Source organism: Neovison vison, chromosome 6 (genome assembly GCF_020171115.1).
Source record: "Neovison vison isolate M4711 chromosome 6, ASM_NN_V1, whole genome shotgun sequence".
Lineage (NCBI taxonomy): Eukaryota > Metazoa > Chordata > Mammalia > Carnivora > Mustelidae > Neogale > Neogale vison.
This window is the reverse complement of record NC_058096.1, coordinates 15,292,039-15,318,199: the sequence shown is the minus strand read 5'-3', so window position 1 is coordinate 15,318,199 and position 26,161 is coordinate 15,292,039. Positions and strand designations below refer to the sequence as shown.

General features: G+C 41.0%; 1 protein-coding gene across 2 annotated transcripts in view; it reads left to right on the top strand.

Annotated features, from left to right (window-relative positions):
* The first annotated feature begins 13,858 nt into the window (after window positions 1–13,858).
* MAP3K7CL (MAP3K7 C-terminal like) overlaps window positions 13,859–26,161 on the top strand; it is a 39,423-nt gene continuing 27,120 nt past the window's right edge. The window contains exons 1-3 of one of the 2 annotated variants that reach the window (XM_044251044.1): window positions 14,070–14,218; window positions 14,730–14,783; window positions 16,273–16,381. In XM_044251044.1, the coding sequence (XP_044106979.1) occupies window positions 14,748–14,783; window positions 16,273–16,381 (145 nt within the window). In that variant the 5' untranslated portion in view covers window positions 14,070–14,218; window positions 14,730–14,747. Of the gene's footprint in view, window positions 14,219–14,729; window positions 14,784–16,272; window positions 16,382–26,161 lie in introns of both variants that reach the window. The other variant, XM_044251042.1, reaches the window with a different exon arrangement.

Genomic DNA, 26,161 nt, shown 5'->3' with positions numbered 1-26,161 from the left:
GGTGATTCTAATCCACTATTTTAGGATGTGATGGCTTAATTTGAAAAATGTTTTGATGAACAAAACATGATCTCTTCCTTGTCACTTTCCTCCGGTTTCACAGTATAATCAGGGACTGAATGGATTTTGCTGGGGTATGAAATATCCGATGACTAAATGGGTTTGGCAGTAAAATTGGGGGTGGTGTTGGTAACTGGCTTCAACAGGAAAAAGAAGAGGGATTATCTTCATTCTGTTCTTGACGGTTGCTGTAAAATGTATTTTTGGTTTATTACAAACCGGTTGCCCCTTTACTGAATCAAAACTAGTGAAAGAATTCTGAGGATAATTTGTTTTTTTCATTTTTAGGGCTGTTCTACCTCCCCAATGAAAGAATTTGGAATTATAGAAATTTCAGAAAGCCTCAATTTTATGGGGCACCTGGGTGGCTCAGTGGGTCAATTTTAAATCTCTCACTTTCAGATCGGGGAAACTGTGGCCCTGGGATGGGAAGTAACAATGTCAACGTGGCTAAGTGAGTGAGAGACAGAACCAGGATGAAAAGGTGACTGAAACATTCATTGTGTTGGGTCATTTTTCTTTTACTCTCATGTTGGTGACTTTTTCCATGAAAAAGGTGAATTGCTAATGTGTATCTTCTTTTCTGCCCTTCCAAGTCATTTTACCTTTCCCCTACTTCTGAAAAGAGGGAGTCTATGTAAGCTGGTAATGAAATGGAAACGTTTGAGTTGTCAGTTTAACTAATTAAATACCTCCACCATCAACAGCAACATTTTTCCGTAACAGCGGCTTCCCATTTAGATGAGTCTTGCAACTCTCTGTGTCGTTGGCCTTTGTGACACTACTCAGGAGTATCAGGTGTCATACTCCAAAGTGGCTGAGCCCTTTGGGTAACTTCTGTTGTCTCCCCATGAACGACCTTGGATTTAGACTCACTGCTTTTTGCTTTTTATATTTTATTTATTTATTTGAGGGGGAGCAAGAGGAGCATGAGTGGTGGGGAGGGGTGGAGGGAGAGGGAGAAGCAGGGGCCCCGCTGAGCAAGAAGCCTGATGCAGGACTTGATCCCAGGACTCTGAGATCCTAACCTGAGCCGAAGGCAGACGCTTAACCGACTGAGCCATCCAGGCACTCCCAGACTCGCTACCTTTTTACCTCCTCAAAATACGCATGTCCAAAAGCATTGGCGAACAAGGTGGATTTTACTGTATGTTTCCTAGGGAGACGGATTACATACCGCCCAGAAAAATGTAGACTATTCCTTTGGAATCTCATGTTTCTCTTCTTGGCATCCTGTTGTCTGGTCTGTTTTCTCACTTCCTCTTTCTCACACAGCTTTTTCAATTCCCTTGGTTTTCTGGAGCGACTCAGCTCTGGCCTGGAGAGTGTGTGGTAATCCCACCTTATCCGTGAAACCTGGGTTCCAAGACCCTTGTGGGTGCCTGAAGCCGCGGGCAGTATCACACCCTCCGTATGCTGTATTTTTTCCTGTGCACGCGTACCTAGGATAAAGCTGAATTTATAATGTAAGCACAGTAAGGGATGAGTAAGAATAACTAAGAATAAGAACCATGATACTAATACACTGTAATGGAAGTTATGTGAATGTGGACTGTCTCTCAACATGTTTTATTGTCCTGTACTTACTCTTCTTACGATGATGTGAACTGATAAAGTACCCACATGACGAGATGAGTGAGGGGAATGACGTAGGCCTTGTGACGCAGCGCTGGGCTCCTATTGACCTTCTGATGATAACGTCAAAACGAGGGTCATTGGCTTCTGGACCGTGGTTCCCTGGCAGGAACTGAAACCATGGAAAGCAAAACTGCCGGTAAGAGGGGGGACTACTGTGTGCCACTCAGCAAAACCGAGGCCCACTGTCAACAATGATGTGGTATGTTCTTCAGGCGTGCCTTTTAGGGCAGGGTTGCCTCAGTTCATTTGGCCATACCTGTGACTTTTTGACTACTGATTCTTCACAAAAACAGATCTAGAGTTAAGATCAGTTCAGGCCTGGCAGTAGACAAAATTAGAAAATCCGGCAGAATAAATAGGTAACTCTTAACTTCTCTCCCAATATCCCTGCTTTCTCTGGGTGTCTTCTCCACTAGATATTTGGATCCCAGATTCGATTTAGTTCCCATAATATTTATTGAGCTTTGTTCCCATAATATTTATTGAGCTTCTGCTATGGACGAGGCACCGTGCATGTGCCTTCGCTCTTGTAGTTTCATGGAGGAAAGGGGGCCAATCTTTCCTCCATGGAAATGGAAAAGAAATGGAAAAAGAAATGGAAGCAACACCAAGTGCTGCTGAGTGTTTTAGCATGAGCTTTAGGAATAAGGGCTTTAGGAATAGTGAGTTCAAGTGGCTTTACAGAGGAGGTGACAGCAGAGATGGCCTTGATCAGCAAGAGCACAGAGTAGGCACAAAGGCTGTCGTGTCTGAAGGCACTGAGGGCTCAGTGTGGCCTCTCATAGGGAGAGAAGGCCATGAGCTGAGACCAGAGGAGAAGAGGTCAAGGTGAGAAGGACTTGGAATGGTGAATATTATCTTCTAGGCAAGACGCGGCCCCCAAATGGAGGCTTGGACATCTTAACTTTTATCAAAGTTTGACACGCTCATACGCTGATGAGTTAAGTATTTCCGCAAGATTTGTTGAAAAATCCTAACAGCGCTCAGCCCTCCTTCCCAGTTCTCCCTTCCAGAGGTAACTGCCTTCTAAAATGATGTTGGTTTCTACCTCCCACCTCTGCACCACGCGTTTGCATTACCATTTCTTGCTTTTTTGGGTCCGCGTCATTATCTGCTGGCGGGAGGATGGGGATCGGGTTCTTCCTCCCTGTCCCCTGGTGCCATCACTCACACAGGCACACTTCCTACACTACCTCTTTTCAACAGTGCGATTTTAGTTGGATCAGTATTTGGTGTTTACATTATTAAGGTCCTATAAACGCTATTCACAGCTGAGACAAATAGTCAACTACTGTTCCTTCTGCTTTGCCACAGACGGCCCTTGAGTTCATCTTCTTGTTTGTTTCCTTTTTCAGTTCATGTATCGTCACTAATTCAATCCTCAATGTCTGCTCTTCTGCCAACAGTATAAATCTCTTCTGATACGGTACCAACAAAGTCTAACCATTTCCTATTCCTAAGCAATCGTTTCTGTGGTCTTCGGACATGCCTCTGGAGGAACTGGCGATGGACTGCCCTCTGCTCCTTGTCCATAGGATCACTCTAATCTTCTTTACTGTCATCCTCAAAGTATTTTCCCTTCTCTTTTGTCTCCGTGTCTGAGGCCTCCTCTTTTCTAGTTTACTCCAATAGCTTTCTGAGAAAAGTGTATGGGATATAAATTATTATTTTTTTAAGATTTTGATTCTCACTCTTGATTGCTGGTTTGCTCAGATATGGAATTCTAGGTTGAAATAACTTTATCTTCAGGTGATTCAAGACTAGCTCCATTTCCTTGTGGTTTCCACTATTGTGACCGGGAGCCCCAAAACATTGCCGACTACTGATTCTTCTATTTTTTGCCTCCTGTTATGAAGATTATAATCTTCTTTGAATCTCAACTTACCTTGCTAAGGTTTGATTCAGATATCAGCAGGCTACTCATCCCTTCTTATTACCCTTCCACCTGCTTTCCAGTTTGTAAAACTTTGTTCCTATTGTGTTTGTCCCTATTTTCCCCATCCTTATGGATTTATGCCTAACAGCAAAAACAAAACCAATAAAAACAAAAGCCAATTACAACAAAAAACTTTACTGTCATTTTATTTATTTGTTCTTATTTATTTATTTTTTAAAAGATTTTATTTATTTATTTGACAGAGAGAGATCACAAGTAGGCAGAGAGGCAGGCAGAGAGAGAGGAGGAAGCAGGCTCCCCACTGAGCAGACAGCACAATGCGGGCTCGATCCCAGTACCCTGGGATCATGACCTGAGCCGAAGGCAGAGGCTTTAACCCCCTGAGCCACCCAGGCACCCCATTTACTATCATTTTAGTAGGGCTTTAGAAATGAAAATGTTTGAGCTGCCATCTTTACCTGTAAGTCTCTTTAGAAATGGACACATGGATCTTGGTTAGTAGTGTTTGAAGCTCATGGAATTTTATTGGAGAAGTCTAGAAAATGGTGCATGCCCTCTAAGGCACACTGATATTATGAGATGACCAACGGCTCTGCACCTTGGTGTTGTCTTGCTGTGAGTTGGCACAGTGGGTGGTGGGGTTGTACTGGAAGCCATTCCTACACTGGCTCAGCTAGACATATATTCTGTACTGAGGCAGAGAACCACAGGTGTATATGGATAGTACATATATCTCCAGTTCAACTTCCCTTTAGTCCAATTCCTACTGTGAATCCATTTCTACTCAACACAAGAGGAGATGTGACAGAGGGGAAGTAGAATTGGTAAGAGATGAAAATCTTAACCAATGTTGCTAATCTATTTCAGTTTTGCAGATTTTATAAGGACATATGACAATGTGAACCCATTGCAGGGGTCCCACCCAGGCTCTTGGAAGGGGTCTGTGGGAGTCAGTGTCCCCCAAACCTGCCTCTGTCCAATGGATGCTTTTCATTCGTGTATGATAGTGTTTCAGGCATTTCTTTTTAAAGGAAGGTAAACAGTGATGTTGTTTTGGTGACGATATCACCACCTGGATGTTGTGAAACGCATTTGGGAGAAGTCACCTAATCTGGTGATCAGTTCTACATGGAGAGGTGAGGGGAATGATGTTTTGTGTAAGAAGAATCAGTGAGATCTCCTACTTCACTTCTGCCTTTCTTTCAAAATTTAAATGGTATAAATCCATACCTTATAAGAGCCTTATTGTGCTTTCAAAAGTAACATTTGTTTGGTATAAATTTTAGCTTATAAAGAGGATGATGCTGTTGGAACAGGTGTGAACTTTTAATGCTCGTCTCTTTCCTTTTTGTTCTCCAGCCTGAGGGCATAACCTTCTTTTTCTGGGTCTTAGTTTCCCCAAGGAGTTGGATTAAGATCTTAGTTCGGTCTAATATTCTGTGTTTCTCAGACTGCTGATTATGGAGGCTTCATATTGATTTCCTGCACAAGGAATAACTCGTTTTTATTCATTGGATGAGGTGACAAAATTTGTATCTATTGGCATTTGATTATTAAAATAAATACACCCTGAATTTTTTTAGACTTTTCATTTCTTCTTTATAAAGAAATGACTTTCGAGACTCCCACTCTGGCAATGGGAAAAAGCATCTTCTACAAAGGCAACTTCAGCCATATTCCTTGAACAGGATTTTGGTTTGTAGATGAAGAAATTTATCTTGGAAAAAAAAATGGTCTAGTACTTTATTAGCTCTGCAACTTAGAGCAAATTACTAAAACTTTTGGAGTCTTTTTGTTCTTCTATAAGACAGAAATGACTGTAGCCATCTTAAAGGTGTGTTTTGTGGTTAAGTGATGTCATGTATATGAAAAAAACTTAGCCAAGGTCTGGAAGTTATTGCCCCATCAGGTGAGGTGACCCACCAAGGTCATTTTCACCACCATCTTGAAATCTGAATGCCTCATGGGACACTGATATGTCCTACTTCCAAAGATAGTAGCATAGGATTTTTAAGTGGCCTTTTCTTTCCTTCCTTTTTTTTTTTTTTAAAATATTTTACTTATTTGACAGACAGAGATCACAAGTAAGCATTGAGGCAGGCAGAGAGAGGTAGGGAAGCAGGGTCCCTGCTGAGCAGAGAGTCCAGTACAGGGCTCGATCCTAGGACCCTGAAATCATGACTTGAGCTGAAGGCAGGGGCTTTAGCGCACTGAGCTACCCAGGCGCCCCTTGACCGGGCTTTTAAAGTTGATAGGATGTGAGTTTAGATAGCTTATGGCCCCCACATGGGGAGTCTCCATTTGAGAATGGAGTTAACTCTAGAGAAAGATGACCCAGGAGGTGAAAAGAGACATATTCCTGATGTCCCTGTGCCTTTGTATAAATCCACTTCTGAAATCAGAAGGCCCCTGGATTACCTAGTCATGAGAACCAATAAATATCTTTTGTTATTTATGCCAATGTTATAAGTTGATTTTTGACTCTCATACCTGAACGAATTCTGATTCAAATCCTAATTTAAAGCTAAAGCTTGTTTTTACTCTCCCTCAATCACATGGGAGGTTTGACTGGCCATTTGGTCTGCTCTCACAGTTGGAGGCTTTCAAAGTAAAGACATACGCCAAGAAGACAGACAACCACAATAATTAATGGACAATACAGCTCAGTGTCTGGGATTTTTAGCAGTAGTTCATTGCTTTTCTTTAGTAATTTCAGTCAAGATATAACCTCAAAATTGAAGCTCATTTGAGAAATGTCAGAAAAATATTCAGGTTATATCTACTTCCAATTTTAACAGGCTGTGCTCATGGGTTAATATGCTGCAGAAGAAGCAGTTGTGGATAGAAAAAAGGACGCCAATATTTGCAGACACCAGGTGCTGAGCATTTTCTTGATCATGTGTGTTCTTGTGAAGGGCAAGATGTCATGGACACCAATCAAGCATGAATTTCAAAGTGGGTCGCAGAAGAAAGTCCCATAAGCAACTAGTCATCATGCTTGTAGCAGTGTGGACAGAGGAAACCTAATGAATCATACCTTCCAAATGACTACTATATTCAAGTTGCATATACTTGGTTATTTTCAGGGAAGCCTTCTGTCATCTTAAATTAATGGGGTTAAATGGTGTTTTAATTGTGTTTAATTTATAAACTAGTTTATAAGTTAAACAATTAAGTGCTTTATCAATTTGGTTTTAATAAGTTTCGTGAGAAGCTTGCACATAGTTTTATGCTTGTGCTTAGGTAACATTATCATCAAAATTATCTAAGTCAATATTGGAGAATACTTTTTCTTTAAAAGAATAGTATTTACTTTCTATGAAGCAGTCCTGCTTCTCCCAGCCCCCCACCAAAAAAAAAAAAAAAATCAAACCTGAATCTGATCAAGTTTCTGGATCTAACTGTCAACTTACAGGGAGTCTAGAGGGAACCTCTATGTTTCTAAAATAAATAAATTACCAAAAAATGAATTGTAAATTTAAAAAATGTAAAAACAATAGCAACCAGTCATGTATGCAGTCTTTGTTTGGGTCTTGATTAAAAATAAAAAATGAACTGAAAAAATAATTTAAGACATTTGTGAGAAAACTGGAGATCTGAGCACTGTCTGGATGTTGATGATGTTGGGCAACTATGGGGGCTTTTATTTGGTATTATACCCTCTTCAGATGTGTTAAAGAAGGGACTATTCTTGCCCTATGGGGTACACACTGGGATATTTATAGGTAAGAAGAAATTCACATTTTCCTTAGGATAATATTAAAATGATAAAATAAATCTCTACTGTAGTTACAAGTTTTTTTTTTTTTTTTGTAGTAACAAGTTTTAAAACTTGGTTTTACTAGTTCTAGTTTATATTCTTGGGAAAGAGGCAAACATTGAAATATAAGATAAATATAATTTCCCATAGTCAAGAATATTAAAGAAAATGTCATTCTTCTCCATGAGCCTGATGTCTAAGTTATTACAGAAATTGGGACACATATGTCAAATCTAATCAACTATAAATGATAAACATATAGTATAAAACCATTAAAATTCTATATAAGAATGCTTCCCATACCTCCCCCCCCCATACACACTGTATTATTCTAGTTTGGGAAACCATGAGTTATCCTATACTTTCTTGTTGGGCTCATTCTGTATATTAAGGGTCCTAAAACTATAGACCTCAGGAAAAATCTGGCCCACTGCCTGTTTTGGTTTAGCTCATGAGTTAAGAGTGGATTTTATATGTTTAAATAGTTGACAAATTTGAAAGGGATATAAAGTTCCAGTTTTAAAATAAAGAAATCCTGGGGATGTAATGTACAGCATGGGAACTATAGTTAACAATACTGTACTATACATTTGAAAGTTGCTAAGAGAGTAGATCTTACAAGTTCTCATCACAAGAAAAAGAATCAGTAACTATGTGTGGTGAGGATGTTAATCAGACTTATTGTGGTGATCACTTCACAGCATATACAAATATTGAGTCATTATCCTTTACACCTGAAACTAATGTAGTGTCATATGTCATATGTCAGTTATATCTCAAAGAAACCTTAAATACCAAAAGGGGAACAGTATTTGGTGACATTTGGAAATTGTATGAAAAACTAATTTCATTGTCTATAAGTACAGTTTTATTGGAACACAGCTGTGCTCATTTATTTACTGTTTTATAAATAAAGTTTTATTGGCATCCATCCATCCACTTATGTGTTGTCTATTGCCGCTTTTGACAGCAGAAATGGCAGAGGTGAGTCATTGCAGCAGAGCCGGTATGACATGCAAAGTCTAAAACATTTCCCCTCTGGCCCTTTACAGAAGAAGTGTGTCAACCCCTGCTCTAAGTGAGATTGAGGCTGGTATGTCAAGTGTTTAGCGTAAACTTGCCCAGAATCACAGTGCAAACCTAGGCCTTCTAACTCCAGATACCAGTTGCATATGGTTTTCCCTATGTTTTTGCCCCTAAAATAATAATTTTTACTTACACAGTGCTTATTGTCTTCTTGGCATTATTGATCTTTAAATAATCAAAACAGCCTATGATGGGCTCCTGGGTGGCTCAGTGGGTTAAGCCACTGCCTTGGGCTCAGGTCATGATCTCAGGGTCCTGGGATCGAGTCCCACATCGGGCTCTCTGCTCGGCAGGGGGCCTGCTTCCCTTCCTCTCTATCTGCCTGCTTGTCTGCCTACCTGTGATCTCTGTCTGTCAAATAAATAAATAAAATCTTTAAAAAAAAAAAACAGCCTATGACAAATATACCATACTTGGGGAAACTGAGGCACAGATTAGTTAAGCAACGTTACCAAAGTCCCATACCAACAAGAGACAGAGCCAGGCTGGGGACCCAGAAGAGTCTGTCCTTTGCAATGAGGGAGCCACAAACCCTCAGCAGGACCCATTGGGTGGTTTAATTTTTCTCATCTATTCAGCCTTGAGCTTAGTGGTATAAAGATGATTGTTCTGCTAGCCTGAACTCTCCTCTGCACAAAATACAGAGGACCCTTGGAAAACACAAGCTTGAACTATTCAAGTCCACTTATATGCAGATTTTTTTTATACAGTACAGTGCTATATTTCCTCTTCCTTATGATTTTCTTAAAATTTTCTTTTTTCCTAGTTTACTTCGTTGTAAGAATAGAGTATATAGGGGCACCTGGGTGGCTCAGTACATTCAGCATCTGCCTTAGGCTCTGGTCATGACATTAGGGTCCTGGGATGGAGACCCACATTGGGCTCCCTGCTCAGCAGAGAGCCTGCTTCTCCTTCTCCCTCTCCCTGCTCTCTCTCTCTCTCACTTCCTCAGATTAAAAAAAAAAGAGAGAGAGAATAAGGTATATAATACATAAAACATACAAAATATGTGTTACTCAGCTATTTATATTAACAGTAAGGCTTCTGGGCAATAGTAGCCTATGAGTAATTAAATTTCAGGGGGAATCAAAAGCTACGAGGGGATGATTGACTGCCAGCAGGGGGCTGTTGGCACCCCTAAGCCCCCACATAGTTCAAGGGTTGGTTATTTCATGACATGAAATAATCAGTCTTTCCTTAGAACCGTGGGTCAGGAATGTCTTTTAAACCATTCCCTAAACACTGTTAATAGGCATTAGTATTTCTTATTTAAATTTACAAAACCCTGGACCCATCCTAGCCCTACTGAGTCATTGCCATGGCAGAGCCTAGGAATAGGATTTTTAAAAGGCAGGGCCCAGTGATGAGGCAAGTTTGGGAAACACTAGCCTGGAGCACACTAAATCTTTCTCAAATGAGTGGCACCTGGCTGGCTCAGTCGGAAGAGTGTGCAACTGTTGATCTGAGGATTGGGAGTTTGAGCCCATGTTGGGTGTAAAGATTACTATAAATAAGTAAGTAAATAAATCTTCCTCAAAAGCTTATTGAATTGTATCGAGGCATTCGGACCACATTAATTTTTAAAAAAGATTTTATTTATTTATTTGACAGAGATCACAAATAGGCAGAGAAGCAGGCAGAGACAGAAAGAGGAGGAAGCAGGCTCCCCGCCGAGCAGAGAGCCTGATGCGGGGCTTGATCCCAGGACCCTGGGATCATGACCTGAGCTGAAGGCAGAGGCTTTAACCCACTGAGCCACCCAGGCGCCCCTGGGCCACATTAATTGCAATGATGACCTGTCCCATGAGCCTCTGTGCATATTATAGACCACAATTCAGAAGCAAGTTTGGATTTCATTTTCTGAAAAGCTCCTAGAATACTATTGAAAACTAACTTTCACCTCATAATAAAATACATTTATTGCTGAAGAGAAGAAAATAAAAATTACACACATTGCTTTTACTCAGAGACATACTGTTCATCTGTTACTATTTTGATGTATACTCACAATCCTTTTTTGATTGAATTAGTACAATTTTATTAAATTCTTAAAATACCATGTAGTTATTTTGGGTTACAGTTGTGGGAAGGGATTTCACTTGGGTTTCAGATTTGTTACTCTCTTGAAAGTGTTTAGATAAAGAGCCAAGAAATACATTGTTGTTCCTATGGGAACAGAAGAACTAGTGAATATTAATTACTATTTAAAACCTTGAATTTATATCATGAGACTTGGACGGAGCACATTTAGATTATTTGGATGTGTTCTTTTTGTTCCTTTCTGGTTGCTGCCAAATTATCCTTTAATGAAATCTTTCTCTTCATAGTTCTTTATCAACTGGGCATGTACCATATCACTGTTGATGTCATCTTTGATGTGACAAGGGCAGAGCCGTTGACACCGAGGCCCACAAACTGGGCGGTCCCCAGGATTGCTTTAACTAACGCTGAGGAATTATCTGCCTAAAGATCAATGTTGCAACTGTCAGGTGCTTCTGACAATAACATAAACAGTGATTGTTCTATTGTATTTAATGTGTAGCTTTCCTTTTCTATATCTGGGTGGTTCCTCCAGGGATTTGATGATGGGGTAGTGGAGGAAGGTGCTACCTCATTCTGGGTCTTTCCATTCTGAAGGGTCAGCTTCACTGGAATCCAAATGTTTCCAGTTGTTAAATCGTTTGGCAATGTCGATGTTGCCGCCAGCGTTTCTGAAGGTGCACTGAGGGGTTGATTTGGGAGCGAGTGTGGACGTGGTACCCCCTTTGCCATCAGCACAGATAAGATGCCCAACTTTGTTTCCTTGGGGAGTCATGATAAACATGGCTGGTATTAAATGAACCCGGATGCCAGACCATTGAAGCAAGTTATACTTCTGTCTCCTCCAAGACAAAAGATAAGAGTCAGGCATCGTTCATGAAAGAGTTCAGTTGAGTATTTAATACAGAGTGCATCCTGGTGTACTGGAAATAGGATGAACCAAAAATTAGAAAACTTGGATCCTATCTGGGTTCTTTATTCTACACTGATCATTTATCCTTAAGACTGTTACTTGTATTGTCTGAATCTCAGTTTGTTCACCTGTAGGTAAGGATGGCAATATTGACCCTGATTATGTTATAGGATTACAGGGAAGGTGAGGACGAGATAGTGAATAAGACTCCTTTGATAAATTATGATGCATTATGTCAGGTGATATTATTTACCATAAAACAACAAGAGTAATAATGATTCCTGTAAAGAATTGCCGTTAGAAATGCAAATAGGTTTCTATGTGAAGGCTCTAATTATCTGAATCTTGTAGCTTATTGCTGTGGCTATCATAAGAAATTAGCCTCCCCCCCCGCTTTTTTTAAGTAGGCTTCATGACCAGCATGGAGCCCAGTGAGGGGCTTGAACTCACCACCCTGAGATTACAGCCTGGGCTGAGATCAACTGACTGAGCAACAATCTGCTAAGTCCTTTTACTTATTTCTTAAACTTCTTTTTCTGAGCAGTTTTAGGCTTACAGAAAAGAATAAATAAAAAGGAGGTTTCCCTTATACCCTCCCGATGCTTTTTGCCACTTATATTCACATCGGGCATTAGCATGGTACATTTGTTACTAATGATGAGCCAGGATAGAGACAGAAGTATTAACTAAAGTCCAGTTTGGGTTAGGGTTCACTCTTGGTGTTGTATATTTTGTGGGTCTTGACAAATGTCTAATGACATGTATTCACCGCTATAGTATCACTGTACAGTACAGTACAGTACAGCATTACCAGGATAGTTTCACTGCCCTAAAAGTCCCACCTGTTTAACCCACGCTGCTGCCTTTCCCCTGAACCTCTGGCAACTACTGATCTTTTTACTGTCTTCTTAATCTTGCCTTTCCCTGTGTTGCATAGTTGGAATCATGTAGTCTGTAGACTTTTATTTTTCTTTCTTTCTTTTTTTTTTTTTTAAGATTTTATTTATTCAACAGAGAGAGAGAGAGAAAGAGGAAACACAAGCAGGGGTACTGGGAGAGGGAGAAGCAGGCTTCCCCCTGAGCAGGGAGCCCGATGTGAGGTTTGATACCAGGACTCTGGGTTTATAGCCTGAGCCAAAGGCAGATGCTTAAAGACTGAGCCACCCAGGCTCCCCCAGTCTCTGGCCTTTTCACATTGGGTTCCTTCAGTTAAAGATACACACTTAAGTTTCTTCCATGTCTTTTTGTGGCTTGAGTGCTCTTTTTTTTTTTTTTTTTTTTTTTAATCATGAATAAGATTCCCCTATCTGGATGGACTCAATTAGTTTACCCATTCACCTTCCAAAGGAGGTCTTGTTTGCCTTTGGGTTTTGGCAATAATGAGGAAAGTGGTTGTAAATATCTGGGTGTGAGTTTTTGTGTGGACAGTAGTTTTCAACTCCTCTGGGTAGATACCAAGGAGCAGGACTGCTAAGTCATAGGGTAGAACTAAGTTTTGTGAGAAACTACCGAATTGTCTTCCAAGCCGGCCGTGCCATTATGTGTCCTCATCAGTATTGGGTGCTGTCCTTGTTTTGGTTTTGACCGTTCTGATATGTGTGTAGTGGTTACTCACGTTCGTAGTTCTCTAGTGACCTGTGGTGTTCAGCAGTTTTTTGCACGCTTATTTGCCACCGTGTATCCTTGGTGAGGCGTCTGTTCAGATCTCTTGCGTATTTTTAAAAATTGGTTTGTTTGCTTTCCTACCGCTTAAAGGGTTCTTTTTGGGATTTTGGGCACTGTCTCCTTATCTGGTACTTTGTTTGCAAAAACTACTCTTTCTGTCTATGGTTTGTACTTGTTTATCTTTAATTAACATCATCATCATCATCATCATCATTAACATCATGATCCAACTCTTTTTTTTTTTCTTTTTTAAATTTTTTTTAAATTTATTTATTTGAGAGAGAGAGACAGTGAGAGAGAGCATGAGCGAGGAGAAGGTCAGAGAGCGAAGCAGACTCCCCATGGAGCTGGGAGCCCGATGTGGGACTCGATCCCGGGACTCCAGGATCACGCCCTGAGCCGAAGATGATCCAACTCTTAAACTAAAGCACCTGCAGGTTTATAGCTATTAAAGAGGATGAACAAGTGAAATGCTCCATTCCTTTTCACCGTGGGCTGGTTTTGCAGTCGGGTGTGTTTGTAGATGGGATGGAGTCATCAAGCCCATCCGCGTCCATCTCAAGCCCCACGCTCTTCACCGGGATCCTTGCTGCTAATTCTGAGAGTCAGCCTGCGGCTTGTCCGAGTTGCCCGGGTCTTGCTGAGCCGATTGGGGCTGCCGACATTTTTGCTGACTGGAGTCATGCTATCTTTGCCCGTTTGCTGGAATAGACACAGACACCGATTGGGTCACGCTGAAGACATTCCTGTCTTGTGAAGCAAGTCTGTTTGTATTTTAGGTTTGCCAGGACTAATGAATTAAAACATTTGGACTCTCCACAACTTGCTGTTTATCAATGCCTCTGACAGGAGGAGGGTTTTCTTTTGCGCTTGCTTTTTCTAGAAGCATGACCACATCCTGGCTGGTGGAGAGGCAAGGAAAGGAGAGAGGGGTTGCGGAGGGAAGCGGAACAGGGAGGCCCGTGGGACGCGGGGTCTGGGGGAGAGCAGGTAGCAGTGACGTGCCCGGACAGCTGTCATTGCTCCTCAGACGGCCCGTGACTGCTCTGCAGCAGGTGCAGCCTGCTCGCTCACTAGGTCTTCACTCCACAAAGGCAACGACTGGCCAAGGCAGTGGCTGGCCCTGGATGACACAAGTGCAGACACTCAACTAAGTGAGGTAAGGCAACAGGTGTGGAAACCCAACTAAACGCTCGGGGCACCAGCAACTTAACCGAAGCCCTGGTACAGCCTAGAGGAGGAATCAGTGGTCCATTTCCCCAGGCGGTGTGATGAAAAGGCAAGTCGGTTGAGGGGCTCTCCTGGCTGACACCGTGAGGAACTCAAAATCCACCCCACTTGGCCGCTGTCATCCTCTCCAAGGCAGACAGATGTTCTCGGTTGTGTGGAGGGGAGGGGCTCTCACGAGCTGTGTTTATCAGTTTCATTTCCCCGCGCTGGAAACCTTGAGGCAAATTCCCACCTCTTGTGCTTTATTTCTTGGTGCAGGAAAGCATTGGGAGATTGAGCCAAAAGAGCAGAGCTTTTCATCCTTAGATGTTAGGATACGATGGGTTGGTGATGGTACAGTGCATAACAGTCAGACTTTTTCTCTTAGCTACAACTTTAAGGTTTTTTTTTTTTTTATTGTTTGTTTTGTTAAATTTGAGACAGTCTGTTCTATTCCCTAGGAACAGGTGGCTAACAAGATGGTTGATTCTAAGCAGAGGAGACTACACAGAAATGTATGTCAGAGCTAAGATAAAACAAATCCAGAGTCAAGTAACAGCAATTTTATATTACCCTTTTCTTAAGTTGAATGTTTCATGTTATTATTATTTTTTGTAACTTAGAAGAACATGACTCGGAGTGCTTTATGGTTCATTGCTGTTTGTGGTTTTAAATGAATGGGCCAAATACGATTCTAACTGGGTGATAAACAGCTGCCGGTTTTTCTCCAAAGCTCTACTAGGTGTTTAGTATAAGCCTGTTCTCTTTCCATATACTGGGTAGGATGATTCCATATGTATGTATGTCTAAATATACGTGTGTGTGTGTGTGTGTGTGTGTATATGCATTCGAGTTTGCTCTATAAATATGTGTAAAAACAAAATTCAGTGTTCTAGACACTATTTTTAGATACAAAAAAGTTATGGGAAAGAGTCGGAAACCTTGCTCTGAGAAAATGTCCTGCTAAACAGTTCCCAGAATCTTGCTGGGGATGGTTAAAGAGATGATTTATATTTTGCCATTTTTAGAGACGTTTTCCTAAAAATATCACTCAGAGCTTTTGCTTTATGGTCTACATGAGAAGGAAAGTAGAGAGTTTAGGGGAAGCAGGATTAAAAATAGAAAAGTTGCATATGTGTATTTAAATAATGAAGATATCATGTATTCATAATAATCTCTTTTCCTTAGTCCCACTGAACAAAAATTATCAAATATCTTGGTTAAAATGTATTTGGGCTAAATTCTATTATTATAACAAGGAAATATGCATGTATTTTTGCCCATCTCAACTCATCTGTGGGGTGTTTTTCCATTCATTCGATCTGAGTTTATTAATGATAATTTAGCAGGTACAGTGAAACATCTGTAGGATGTTTTTAAGTCCTTTTTTTTTTTGCTTGCACAATACATTGTTAAGATGTGCAACCTGATAAAAATCTGATAGATTTATAGGTAGTTAACTAGATATTTAAAGCACATAATATTCATATTACAACTGCGGGATATTTTAAAATGTCTTCGGATTTCTTGAAGTGGTCCTTGATATTCATTCTTTATCACTTAATAATTCAGATCAATAATTCAGGTCCAATTTAGGCTTTTGAGTGTGAGAAGCTAATTTAATATGAAGCCATCTGATGCCCTATTAGGACTTCTTTATCCTCCTCAATTAAAAATAAAACACTATATAAGAACTTGAAGGCCAGGGTTAGATCAGTCAGTGTGAAGAGATACTAAAAAAGTGAGGTGGGTGGAGATTTTGCTCTACGTTGTATATTTTATTCTAGATATGTATTTCCAAAACAATTTTTTTTTATAAGCCAGAAAAAGAATTTTAAAAGGGGCAGGTGAATACTTTCCATGTAGGGAAAGAGAGCTAGGAACTGAGAGTATCTTCAAAATATGAATGCAATGCTTACTAACTTTCCCTCCGATTCCCAAGATCCTCTGAGTATTTGAGGGATGACTTGGGTAAGTGACAACGGCTCTCCCTTGTCCTTACAGCTGGAAGACCCAGGGGAAGGCCAAGGCTCAGGTGCCCACATGATCAGCACAGCCAGGGTACCTGCGGATAAGCCAGTACGCATTGCTTTCAGCCTCGATAATGCCTCAGGTAAGCTCTGTACCCGGGGAGGGGGCCATCTCCCTGCCTGTCACTGCTTTGTGGTCATCCTTTCCTGCTCCACAGAGGGTGTTTAAAAAATGCATGCCTGCCATGACCTAATGATGGGTGTGTGATTTTTCATCAAGCATTATTGGAGCGTGGCTTCCAGAAATGCCTCTGGGGATGCTTCCCCCACCCCCATCCCCCGCCTCTGATGTCTGGTTGTTTTAGCACAACCAGAGGGGTTGTTTAGCACTTTTTGCTTCCCCTATTTAACTTTCTTTTAGCCTAAAATTCCCGGAGCTATAACAATTTCTAACAATTCCAATGTATGGCATCATTGAAACTGTGTGAGGAGATGTTTATTGAAGCTCTGGCAGTTGGTTAGGTGATGTAAAAAGAATCCCTGTCCCGGTTCCAGCAGCATTTCCTGGAGCCCGAGCTCCAAATGCTGGTTTCTCACTGGTGCTCCCACACTTCCGGCTGAACAAACAGACTTCAGCCGAGCGTGATGAATGGGACAGGTGAGGCAGACCCTCTTGAAATAGTAAGGTCTGAGGTGAGGCTGCCACACTTAGAGCCCTTCAGTGACCTCTTAACACACATATTGAATTACACCACCTATGATGGGGACCTCAGGTGGTGTGAGGTCACAGACGCGAGGAAGGGAACGCTTGGATCTCTTTCGCTGGCATCAGCCTTGGCTGTCAGTCTGTCATCTGTTAAAATCCATACCACACACTCAAACATTTCTCTTTCAACCTTGGGACTTTGGAGGACTGAGTCTATTTACCTATCTCTCTGTCAATCAGTCATCTATTTTTCTTTGTATGCTGCCCCTCGAGGGGTAATATTTTAAGAAGTAATAATTGAGAAGAAGCAAGTTTATCCCCCAAATAATGCAGAGTAAGGATCTGGGCTCTGTGAAGTCCGACATTACCCAGTCAATTCAGGTTTCACTAATACCAAGTGATTATGGTGACGGTACATCTGCCTCCATTTTCCTGGACCGTGCAGCCCCCCGCAGAGGATTTGTTCGAGAGAAAGAAGAGGTGAAGCCTTGACTCTCCGTCATCTGTTCTTTAAACCCTCTTCCCAATGGCCTGCTGTTGTCCTATAGCTCTGCTCAGGGGTTGCCTTGAAATGCAGTGGTAACGGGAAATCCTCCCAAAAGGCAAACCACCCATCCCAACAAGGAAAGGATGACTAACATTAATTGCATTTCGCATTTCTCTTTTGTATTAGGTATTCATATGTATTATTTTAGGATATGTGCTGCCGAAGCGAGCACTCACATGTATCATTTTAAATCTTCAAAATAACCATGCAACGTAGGGGCGCCTGGCTGGGTCAGTTGGTAGAACATGTGACTCTTGATCTCAGGGTCCTGAGTTCAAGCCTCACACTGGGTAGAGAGATTACTTAAATAGATTAAGTAAATATTAACAAAAATAACCATGTAATATAGACATTAGTATTGCCAATTTGCAGACACAGAGCTTGAGGTCCAGAGACCACGCTGTTAGTAGGTAATAGAATTATGATTTAAATACAGGTGTCTAGACTTATGAATCTGAACTCTATTATTCTATATCACTACTCTAAAAAGAAAAAGAGGAACCCCTCCTGCTTTCATGCATTTCATAAATGTAAGATTTTGAGGAATAGTTCATGCTTGAGTGGTTCGCTTTCAAGACAGATTCATGTGAACCTCCAAATCTAGGGACAGGGAAGTATAATTTACTTCCTTGTGATTATGTGCCATGTGAGCAGAAAAAAATCTGGTTACAATCAGCAGTCTTACAAAGACAATTTCAGTACATAAAGGTTAGTTATTCCAAGCAGTGTTATTATATCATAATTTTGGGTGAGACAAATACATATACTGTTTCTTCTTTGTTTTATTTATTTATTTATTTATTAAGATTTTGTTTGTTTGCTTATTTATTTACTTATTTATTTGAGAGAGAGAGAGCCAGAAGGTGTATGAGCAGGGGGAGGAACAGAGGGAGAAGCAGACTCCCCACTGAGCAGGGACCCTGATGCAGGATTTGATCCCAGGACCCTGGGATCATGACTTGAGCCAAAGGCAGATGCTTAGCTGTATGAGCTACCCAGGCGCCCTCCTCATCTTTATATTAACATAATTTAGTTTATGTACAGAAAAGAGCCATGGAGAGGTGGATCTTGATCTTTGAGCTGCATAGATTTTTCCTTGAAATACAAGATACACAACTTGTCATTAATTTGCCACCATCCTTTGAATGGAATCAGCCCCTGACTAGGAGCTCTTACATTTTTTTTTTTTTTAATCAGTCAGTTTAGATGGATTCTTCCCAGTCTTTCAAACGTCCCAAGAATGCCCACTTTCAAAATTCATGTTTATTGATACGGAGCTTCCAGAAGGGGTTGTTGTTTAAGTAATCCCTACTCTGTAGCTCCACAAAAAGATGCATGGGAAGATGTATAAATAAATGGTTACAATTAAAAAAAAATTTTTTTTTCCCTGTGATCTGTGTGTCCTCACATCTCTAAAAAGGCATCTAATTTGAGAATCCAAGGCAGGAGTAGGTTTCTGTGTTTCTCAGCCTTTCTTAAAATAATGACCTGAGAGTACTCACCAAAAATACATGTTCCAAGGCCCTACTCTTGTATATTCTGGGACCGTAGGGACAGATGGAGGCCCAGCAATCTGTATTTCTGTATGCATGTGAAGTCGTGAGTGCACAGAAAGATGCTTCGCAGATATTTGGAGACACTCCCTCTGAATTCTTGAATAAGGAGCCTGTGCAGTGTCACACTGAGCGACACGTGCAGTCACGCACCCTGTGCATGCCTTTTGAATTCCAGCGCATTCTAGAGCACACATTTAGAGGGAAAACAAAGGCAAACATCCTAGATTCCCATGGTAAATAGGGAAACTAGATGGAATTTTGGGAAGTAATTCCATATTTATGGACTGATCATTGAGGGCTATGCAGAGTCCATGAGAAAAGAGACCTCTTTGCCTGTTAATATTAAATTTATTCATTTCTTATGAGTCTAATACAGTGCTCATTCCTTTAGTTATTTCAGAATTTTTTTTGCCTATTTTTCTGACATGATTTGGTGTAGAGGTTAAGGACATAGGACTTTGGAATCCCCGAGACATGGTTTCTAGACCCATCTCTATCTATCACGATGTGTGTGATCTTGGGCAAGTCACTCAATTTTGCTGAACCTCAGTTTCCCACAAGATGTGTATAGTGATAAGTCACACAGTGGTTATAACAATTAAATATCACTATATAGGGAAAGCATTTAGCATAGTGCTTGACACAGATTCAGGACTCAAATTGTCCTTGTATCTATGATAATCGGTTCTGGAGTATTAAGGAAAATATAGATGTCTTAAGCAGTTTTATGTCTCACCTACATCTTCCACATCCACTTAATGTCAAGATGGAGATTATAGTACAACTGGCCTGAGATTATGTAGAGAGGGGTTATGCGATTGGTGGATTTTGGGTACCCCTGTCTCTCCTCTTGTCAATGAGCTGAACTTAGTTTCTATGCTCTTGCACTCTGCCACAGGGGAGTGAGATGTGCAAACACAAAGTATGGCATGATCCCTCCCATAGGTTTCATAAAGAGAGTTGGGGGAAAAAAAAATCTGTGGCTTGAACAACTTCTTGGGAGATGTGATATTCAACCTGCTCTTGATGAAGGGTGGGGTATTAAAAGGCAGTGTAGGAAAGGACCCATCTCTGGGTACCAGGTAAAAAAATGGGGGCTATATAGCTTTTATTTATTTATTTATTTATTTATTGACAGACAGAGATCACAAGTAGGCAGAGAGGCAGGCAGAGAGAGAGGAGGAAGCAGGCTCCCCGCTGAGCAGAGAGCCCGATGCGGGGCTCGATCCCAGGACCCTGAGATCATGACCCCCGCTGGAGGTAGAGGCTTTTACCCACTGAGCCACCCAGGCGCCCCATGGGCTAAATAACTTTTAAAAATTCTTCCTTTTCCTTCCAAATAGAAAGGCTGAGCAAAACCTAAAGGTCAGGAAGAGCATGATATATTCATGAGATAGTAAAATTCTCATCAGCTGGAGCAGAGGTCTGGGGGGAAGAAGAGTGGCACATCATTTAATGAACCTGCTTTGAGCTTTACCTGGAATATCTGTGTATATAGCCATTGGCTAGGGTTAATAATATAATCCTGAAAGTTCAACAACAGGGTTTGGATTTGACCCGAAAAAATCGAGTGTCTAAAGTTCTTGAGCAAGGGAGTGAGGATGAAAATGGTAAATGTTTGATTGGTTGAATAGTCTGGGATGGGTAGAGATGAGAGAATGGAAGAGGCTTTTTTTTTTTAATATTATTTATTTATTTGAGAGAGAGAAAGAGAGAGAATGAAAATGAGCCCAAGCAGGTAGAAGAGCAGAAGGAGAGGGAGAAGCAGGCTTCCCGCCGAGCAGGGAGCCTGAGTCGGGGCTCGATCCCAGGACACTGGGATCATGACCCCAGCCGAAGGCAGACGCTCAACTGACCGAGCCACCCAAGCGCCGCGGAAGAGGCTTTTCGTAATGGTACAGAGACAAAGTACTGAGTGCCTAGATCAGATGATGGAATGGGATGACTGGATTCAGAGTGCATTATGAAGGGAGGGTTGAAAGGACTTGTTGACAGAGTGGCTCTGGATGGGGCGTTGATCATAGTCTATTGATAGCAGAATGTGCCACAAACTCCAGATAGACTGTGGACCTCCAGGGGCTTAAATACAGGAAACAAGTTTTTAGCGGGGAAGTAGGGGGGGTGGTGTAGAAAAATCTCTTTAAAATACAATCATCACTTCTAGCCCATCATCAGAACCTTTCATTAAGTAACACTTAGCTAACCACAGCTCCTGAAGGCATCAATGACTCTTTTGAATAAACTAATGATACGATTGGCATTACTTCTAACCTGGGAATTCCAAAGAGTTAACTTTCTAAATTAGGATATTTCTAGAGTTAGTTTTCCCAGGAGAAAATATGCAGAATAGAAACATGAATCCCATCTCTTGGGTTATTAGAGAATCACTGGCTCTTCTCCAGTTGGAGAGAATTTGGAGTTGGACAGACATGAGGATTTCGTGTTCATTACTTGAGAGCTTCCTTTATTTCAGTCAAGCTATTAAATCTGCTACACTCATGTGTAAATTCAGACCTTGGCTTTGGGGCTCTTTTTGTTGTTGTTGTTAAGTTTTTAGGGTTTATTATTATTATTATTATTTTAGGAGGAGTCAAGGATACTAGTATCAGCCCAAACCGGTAGCTTTCAACATTTTGTTTTTATTTTATTTTGTTTTATTTTATTTTAAAAAAGATTTTATTTATTTATTTGGCAGACAGAGATCACAAGTAGGCAGAGAGGCAGGTAGAGAGAGAGAGAGGAGGAAGCAGGCTCCCCACTGAGCGGAGAGCCCAATGTGGGGCTCGATCCCAGGACCCTCGGACCATGACCTGAGCCGAAGGCAGACCCCACTGAGCCACCCAGGTGCCCCTCAACATTTTGTTTTTAAAAAAATTCTTTCAGACTATTAGAATTTTTCATATCTGGCTATGAATTAATCATATGACAGTTAAAAAAAAATCCAAGACCCATTCTGTCAATATGTCTTTGAAGTACTACTCTTCTCCTCACACGTCGTGGTGTGTGTGTGGTGTGTGTGTGTGGCAGCGGGAATTGTGTCGAGCAGCTGAAGTAGTGAACGTTGAATCTAATTTCACCGGCCGTTGTGTGAGTGTCGAGTGTGCACGTGCACAACTGGTCTCAGCAGAATCGTGATGCCGGTGAAAGGTCTCTTGTCATCATTGCTTTCCTTCACGTTTTTCTACCTTTGGTAGCTTTGGGAATTATTTCCCTCTCCCTCCTCAGGACCCTAATGCTTTCTGTCTTCTTTTGCTCCATGGTCTCAATCCTTGTATCTCTGGAAAGACTGGAAAACCTCATTCACACTAAGCATTAAGTGAGTGAATATTGAGGTTTACTTTAAAAACAAACAAACAAACAAACTCTCGAGGTATTTCTCTCTCTCTCTCTCTCTCTCTCTCTCTATATATATATATATATATATATTTTTTTTTTTTTTTTAATACCCACAGGGGAATTGGTATGAAGTCAAGGTTTAAAGCTCCCCCTGGAATTTTACCAGCCAGTGAAGGGTGAGGATGGTGTTTAGAAGAATAGGGGCTCAGGGAGCTGTTTGGGGCTCTTTCAAGTGACCTTTCCTAACTCTGACCCTGCCTCCAAAGCTATTTTAGCACACTGCAACAACAAGCAGTCAAAAGCCCTCATATGTCCATCTGGGGGGAGTTGAGGGGGCAGGGATCTCCTATAGTTACATCTTTTACAAAGCATGGAGTTGAGAACCATAGTAGAAACATAATCGTCATATACTATAAAAGCAATAATATAATATCTGTAACCACTTTGAGTTTGTTATTCTGATACAGATGAAGTTTCTTTGAGATACAGCCGGATTTATGCATTTGTATTTGTTGCTTAAGGCCCCAGAGGCTGAAGGGAAGTCATTATTTGGGTACCTGGATGCTTTTACTCAAATCATCTCATCAGTTTAGACCAGCAGCAGCTCTGTGGGAGGATGGCATTATACCCATTTCACAGATGCGGACCGTTGGCTAAGGGAGGTTAAGGAACTTACCTCGAATCAAGCAGTTAATAAGTAGTAGGAAGGGATTCAAAGCCTGGCCCTTGGGGCTGATTGTGCTTGATTACCTGTTTGAAGGTAGGGGCCGTGTAATGAGAGAGAAGCATGATTGCTTCTGACAGCAGAGAGCTTTCTCAGTAGTCATGGGAAATGGTAGAGAAAGGTTAGTTGTGTTATATTTTTATAGAGAAGGAAAGAGGAAATGTAGAGATAAGTTTTATTTGGTGGTGTGCTGTGAAATAAATAGATCTCCAACTGGCTCTTTTCAAAGTGAATGTTTCTGGGAAAATATGTTGTAAGCTAAATAAGTAAAAATATTCTTACAAAAGAATAAACTGGTAAGATTCACAAACTCATAGCTACAAGAATAGTGGCTAGATGAATATTTCTAAGAAACATAAAACCTGTCTTTAAACTGAATCAGATCTCTCTGTGTGGAGAAATTCAGTCTGTTTGATGTATGATTTTTTTTTTAAAGATTTTATTTATTTATTTGTTAGAGAGAGAGTGTGCACAAGCAGGGGGAGTGGCAGGGAGAGGGAGAAGGAGACTCCCTGCTGAGCAAGGAGCCTGATGAGGGTCTCAGTGGTAGGGTCCTAAGATCATAACCTGAGCTGGAAGCAGATGCTTAACTGACTGAGCCACCCAGGAATCCCTTAATGTATGATTTTATTTGTAGGTACTGACTGAGGTGATATGATGATTACTATTAATTATAAAGAACTGGCAATCTGCTAGGTGTCATATGAAATGGATACCTGTATCCGTATACATGTCTATACTTTTAATTTGATGGGCCCTGAAAATCCAGTGTGTATTGAAGGGTTCACATGTCCAAGGTTTCACAGGCAGGAAGCAAAATTTCAAAAAGCTTTTGATGTGTTTCAAAATGACGTGATGTTCTACCAAAAACCAAGGTATACAGACATTTTAAAAAGTTTTTTTTTTGATATATTAGTATATGCGCTGCCGAAGTAAGCACTTTTTTCTGATATATTAGTAATGTGAGTTGAGAACCTTAGATCACTTATTTCTAAAAATAAAATATGAATCTTGATTTAGATTTAAAATGAAAGTTCTCAAAGACCTTTCATGTATAAATTAGAAGTTTAAAAAATAGTATTTCATACAGAAAGTGTTTGCTCTAATAAGGAAGTTAGAGGGAAACCCTTCCTAAATTCAGATTTAAATGAAGAGAGAAAACCCATGAGACCTGAGGTTGTGGCTGCAGCAGGGAAATCTCTCTTAACCAGCATGGGGAGAGCTAAGCAATCAGAAACGATGATTCTCACCCTGCCTCCTGTCTGTATTATTCAGATGAGGAATAAACTTTCACCCCCAAACATCATACACATATTCTCATGTGCACACCTCCACATGCAGGTCCCTTACCCCCCATTACCCCTTTGGTTGGGTTTATGCTGAAAAGGAATGGAAAGTAAGCTCAGTTATATTAAACATTCATTATTGTTCTAGATTATTTCCTAGGTATCAGGCTTTAGGCTGAATGAATTGACATGCATTCCTTTACTAATAAGTTTTTGAGAAAGGGGAGGAGAAACCAGGTCTCGAAGAGATTATGTTGCTTATCCACATTAAAAAGTGCCTGACCTGAGTCCTGCAGAATGTGGATTGATCCACTGGGTCTCGAGTGGTTAGGAGTCTTCACAGTTCCAGAACGTTTTTGCATGAGTCTTGGCACTGGAGCCATTGTCTAAACCATCTGCCTCCTAAGTGTGAGTCTGTCTCTGGTGCCTTGAAGGATGATCTCCAGGACACTAACCAGCAGGATAGCTACATAATTTGTGGAGGCACAGTACAAAAACCACCGGGCTACTCTCTAAGAATTTCAAGTCCTCTTGTTAGAGCATTACACCAGGAGCAGAGCCCAGCTGGGGGAAGGTCTCTGTGAGTCTTCGTAGACACAGGCTCATGGGGCCAGGTCTGACTACAGAAAATGCAGTCAAATGCAGTGGATTCCGGGCAGGGCTGCCTCTTGAGTTTCTGGTTAGGGATTGGGATGGGGCATGTCCTCTGAGCATGACTTGTCTCTATTCTGAGGTCTACTCTGTGTGGAAACCTAAACTCTTCCTGCCAAGGATTTGCCCACAGTTATGCCCAGGTTGAAGAGCCCAGTGCAAGGGGGAGATAATGGATCCCAAAGTTCAGTCAAGATGTTGCCCAGAACAGTGGTTCTCAACTGCTGCTTTTCAGACCTGGTCTGGCTTTGATGAAGTTTTCACTTCTTCGATGTACAACAGAAGAAACAAGGGCATGGTAGGGAGGTTTTCTTGGTGTGTGTTTGCTTTTGTCTCTAAAGCTAAATTTATCCATTTATAATGGACACTCTTCTTTGATTACCTTTGTCTTAAGATTTGGGGGCTAAAATGTTCTTTCTGTCATAAAGAGATCCTAACGACACATGGTAGGTGTTTTGAGTCGTCTTCACCAGCTGAATAAAAAGTTGGACACTCTAAGGCATGATTCCCAATGTTTTGAGGAAAACTCACTGTTGTGAAATATAAAAAAGTCTGGAGCCAATGGACCAGAAAGTGAAGGAGAGTGGAGTAGTATAGTGGAGACCCTGGGCAAGGAAATACCCCTTCATCTTATGAGACTCTTTTCCTTCGTTGGGGCCCTTGTCCTTTACTCTTCGCTGAGTCCTGGACCGGATGATGGCTTAGCCCTGTCCAGCTGCAGCATTCTCTGAAAACTCTAACCACATAGCTCTCATTGCTAAATAACATCGAGGGTTTGGATTACAGCCCCAGCGGTTCCCACTTATCTGATTCATGGAGAAACACAGAGAAGACAATTTAAAGAAATCTGAAACAGAATAACCACAAAAGCAACTCAACAGCTGTTCCATAGATGCTGGGACGAGCCCATCATAAAATGTACTATGGAATGTCTTAATGGTTGGGATACCAGTAAGAAAGTTCTATCTTAAGTACCATTGACTTAGTCATGTTGTGTTTTGCAAAACAGCAAACATCTGCTTATCCAAAAAAACCCAAAAAACAAAAAAACCAAACAAATAACAACAACAACAACAAAAAACCCAACAAAACAAAACAAAACAAAACCCCACAAAAA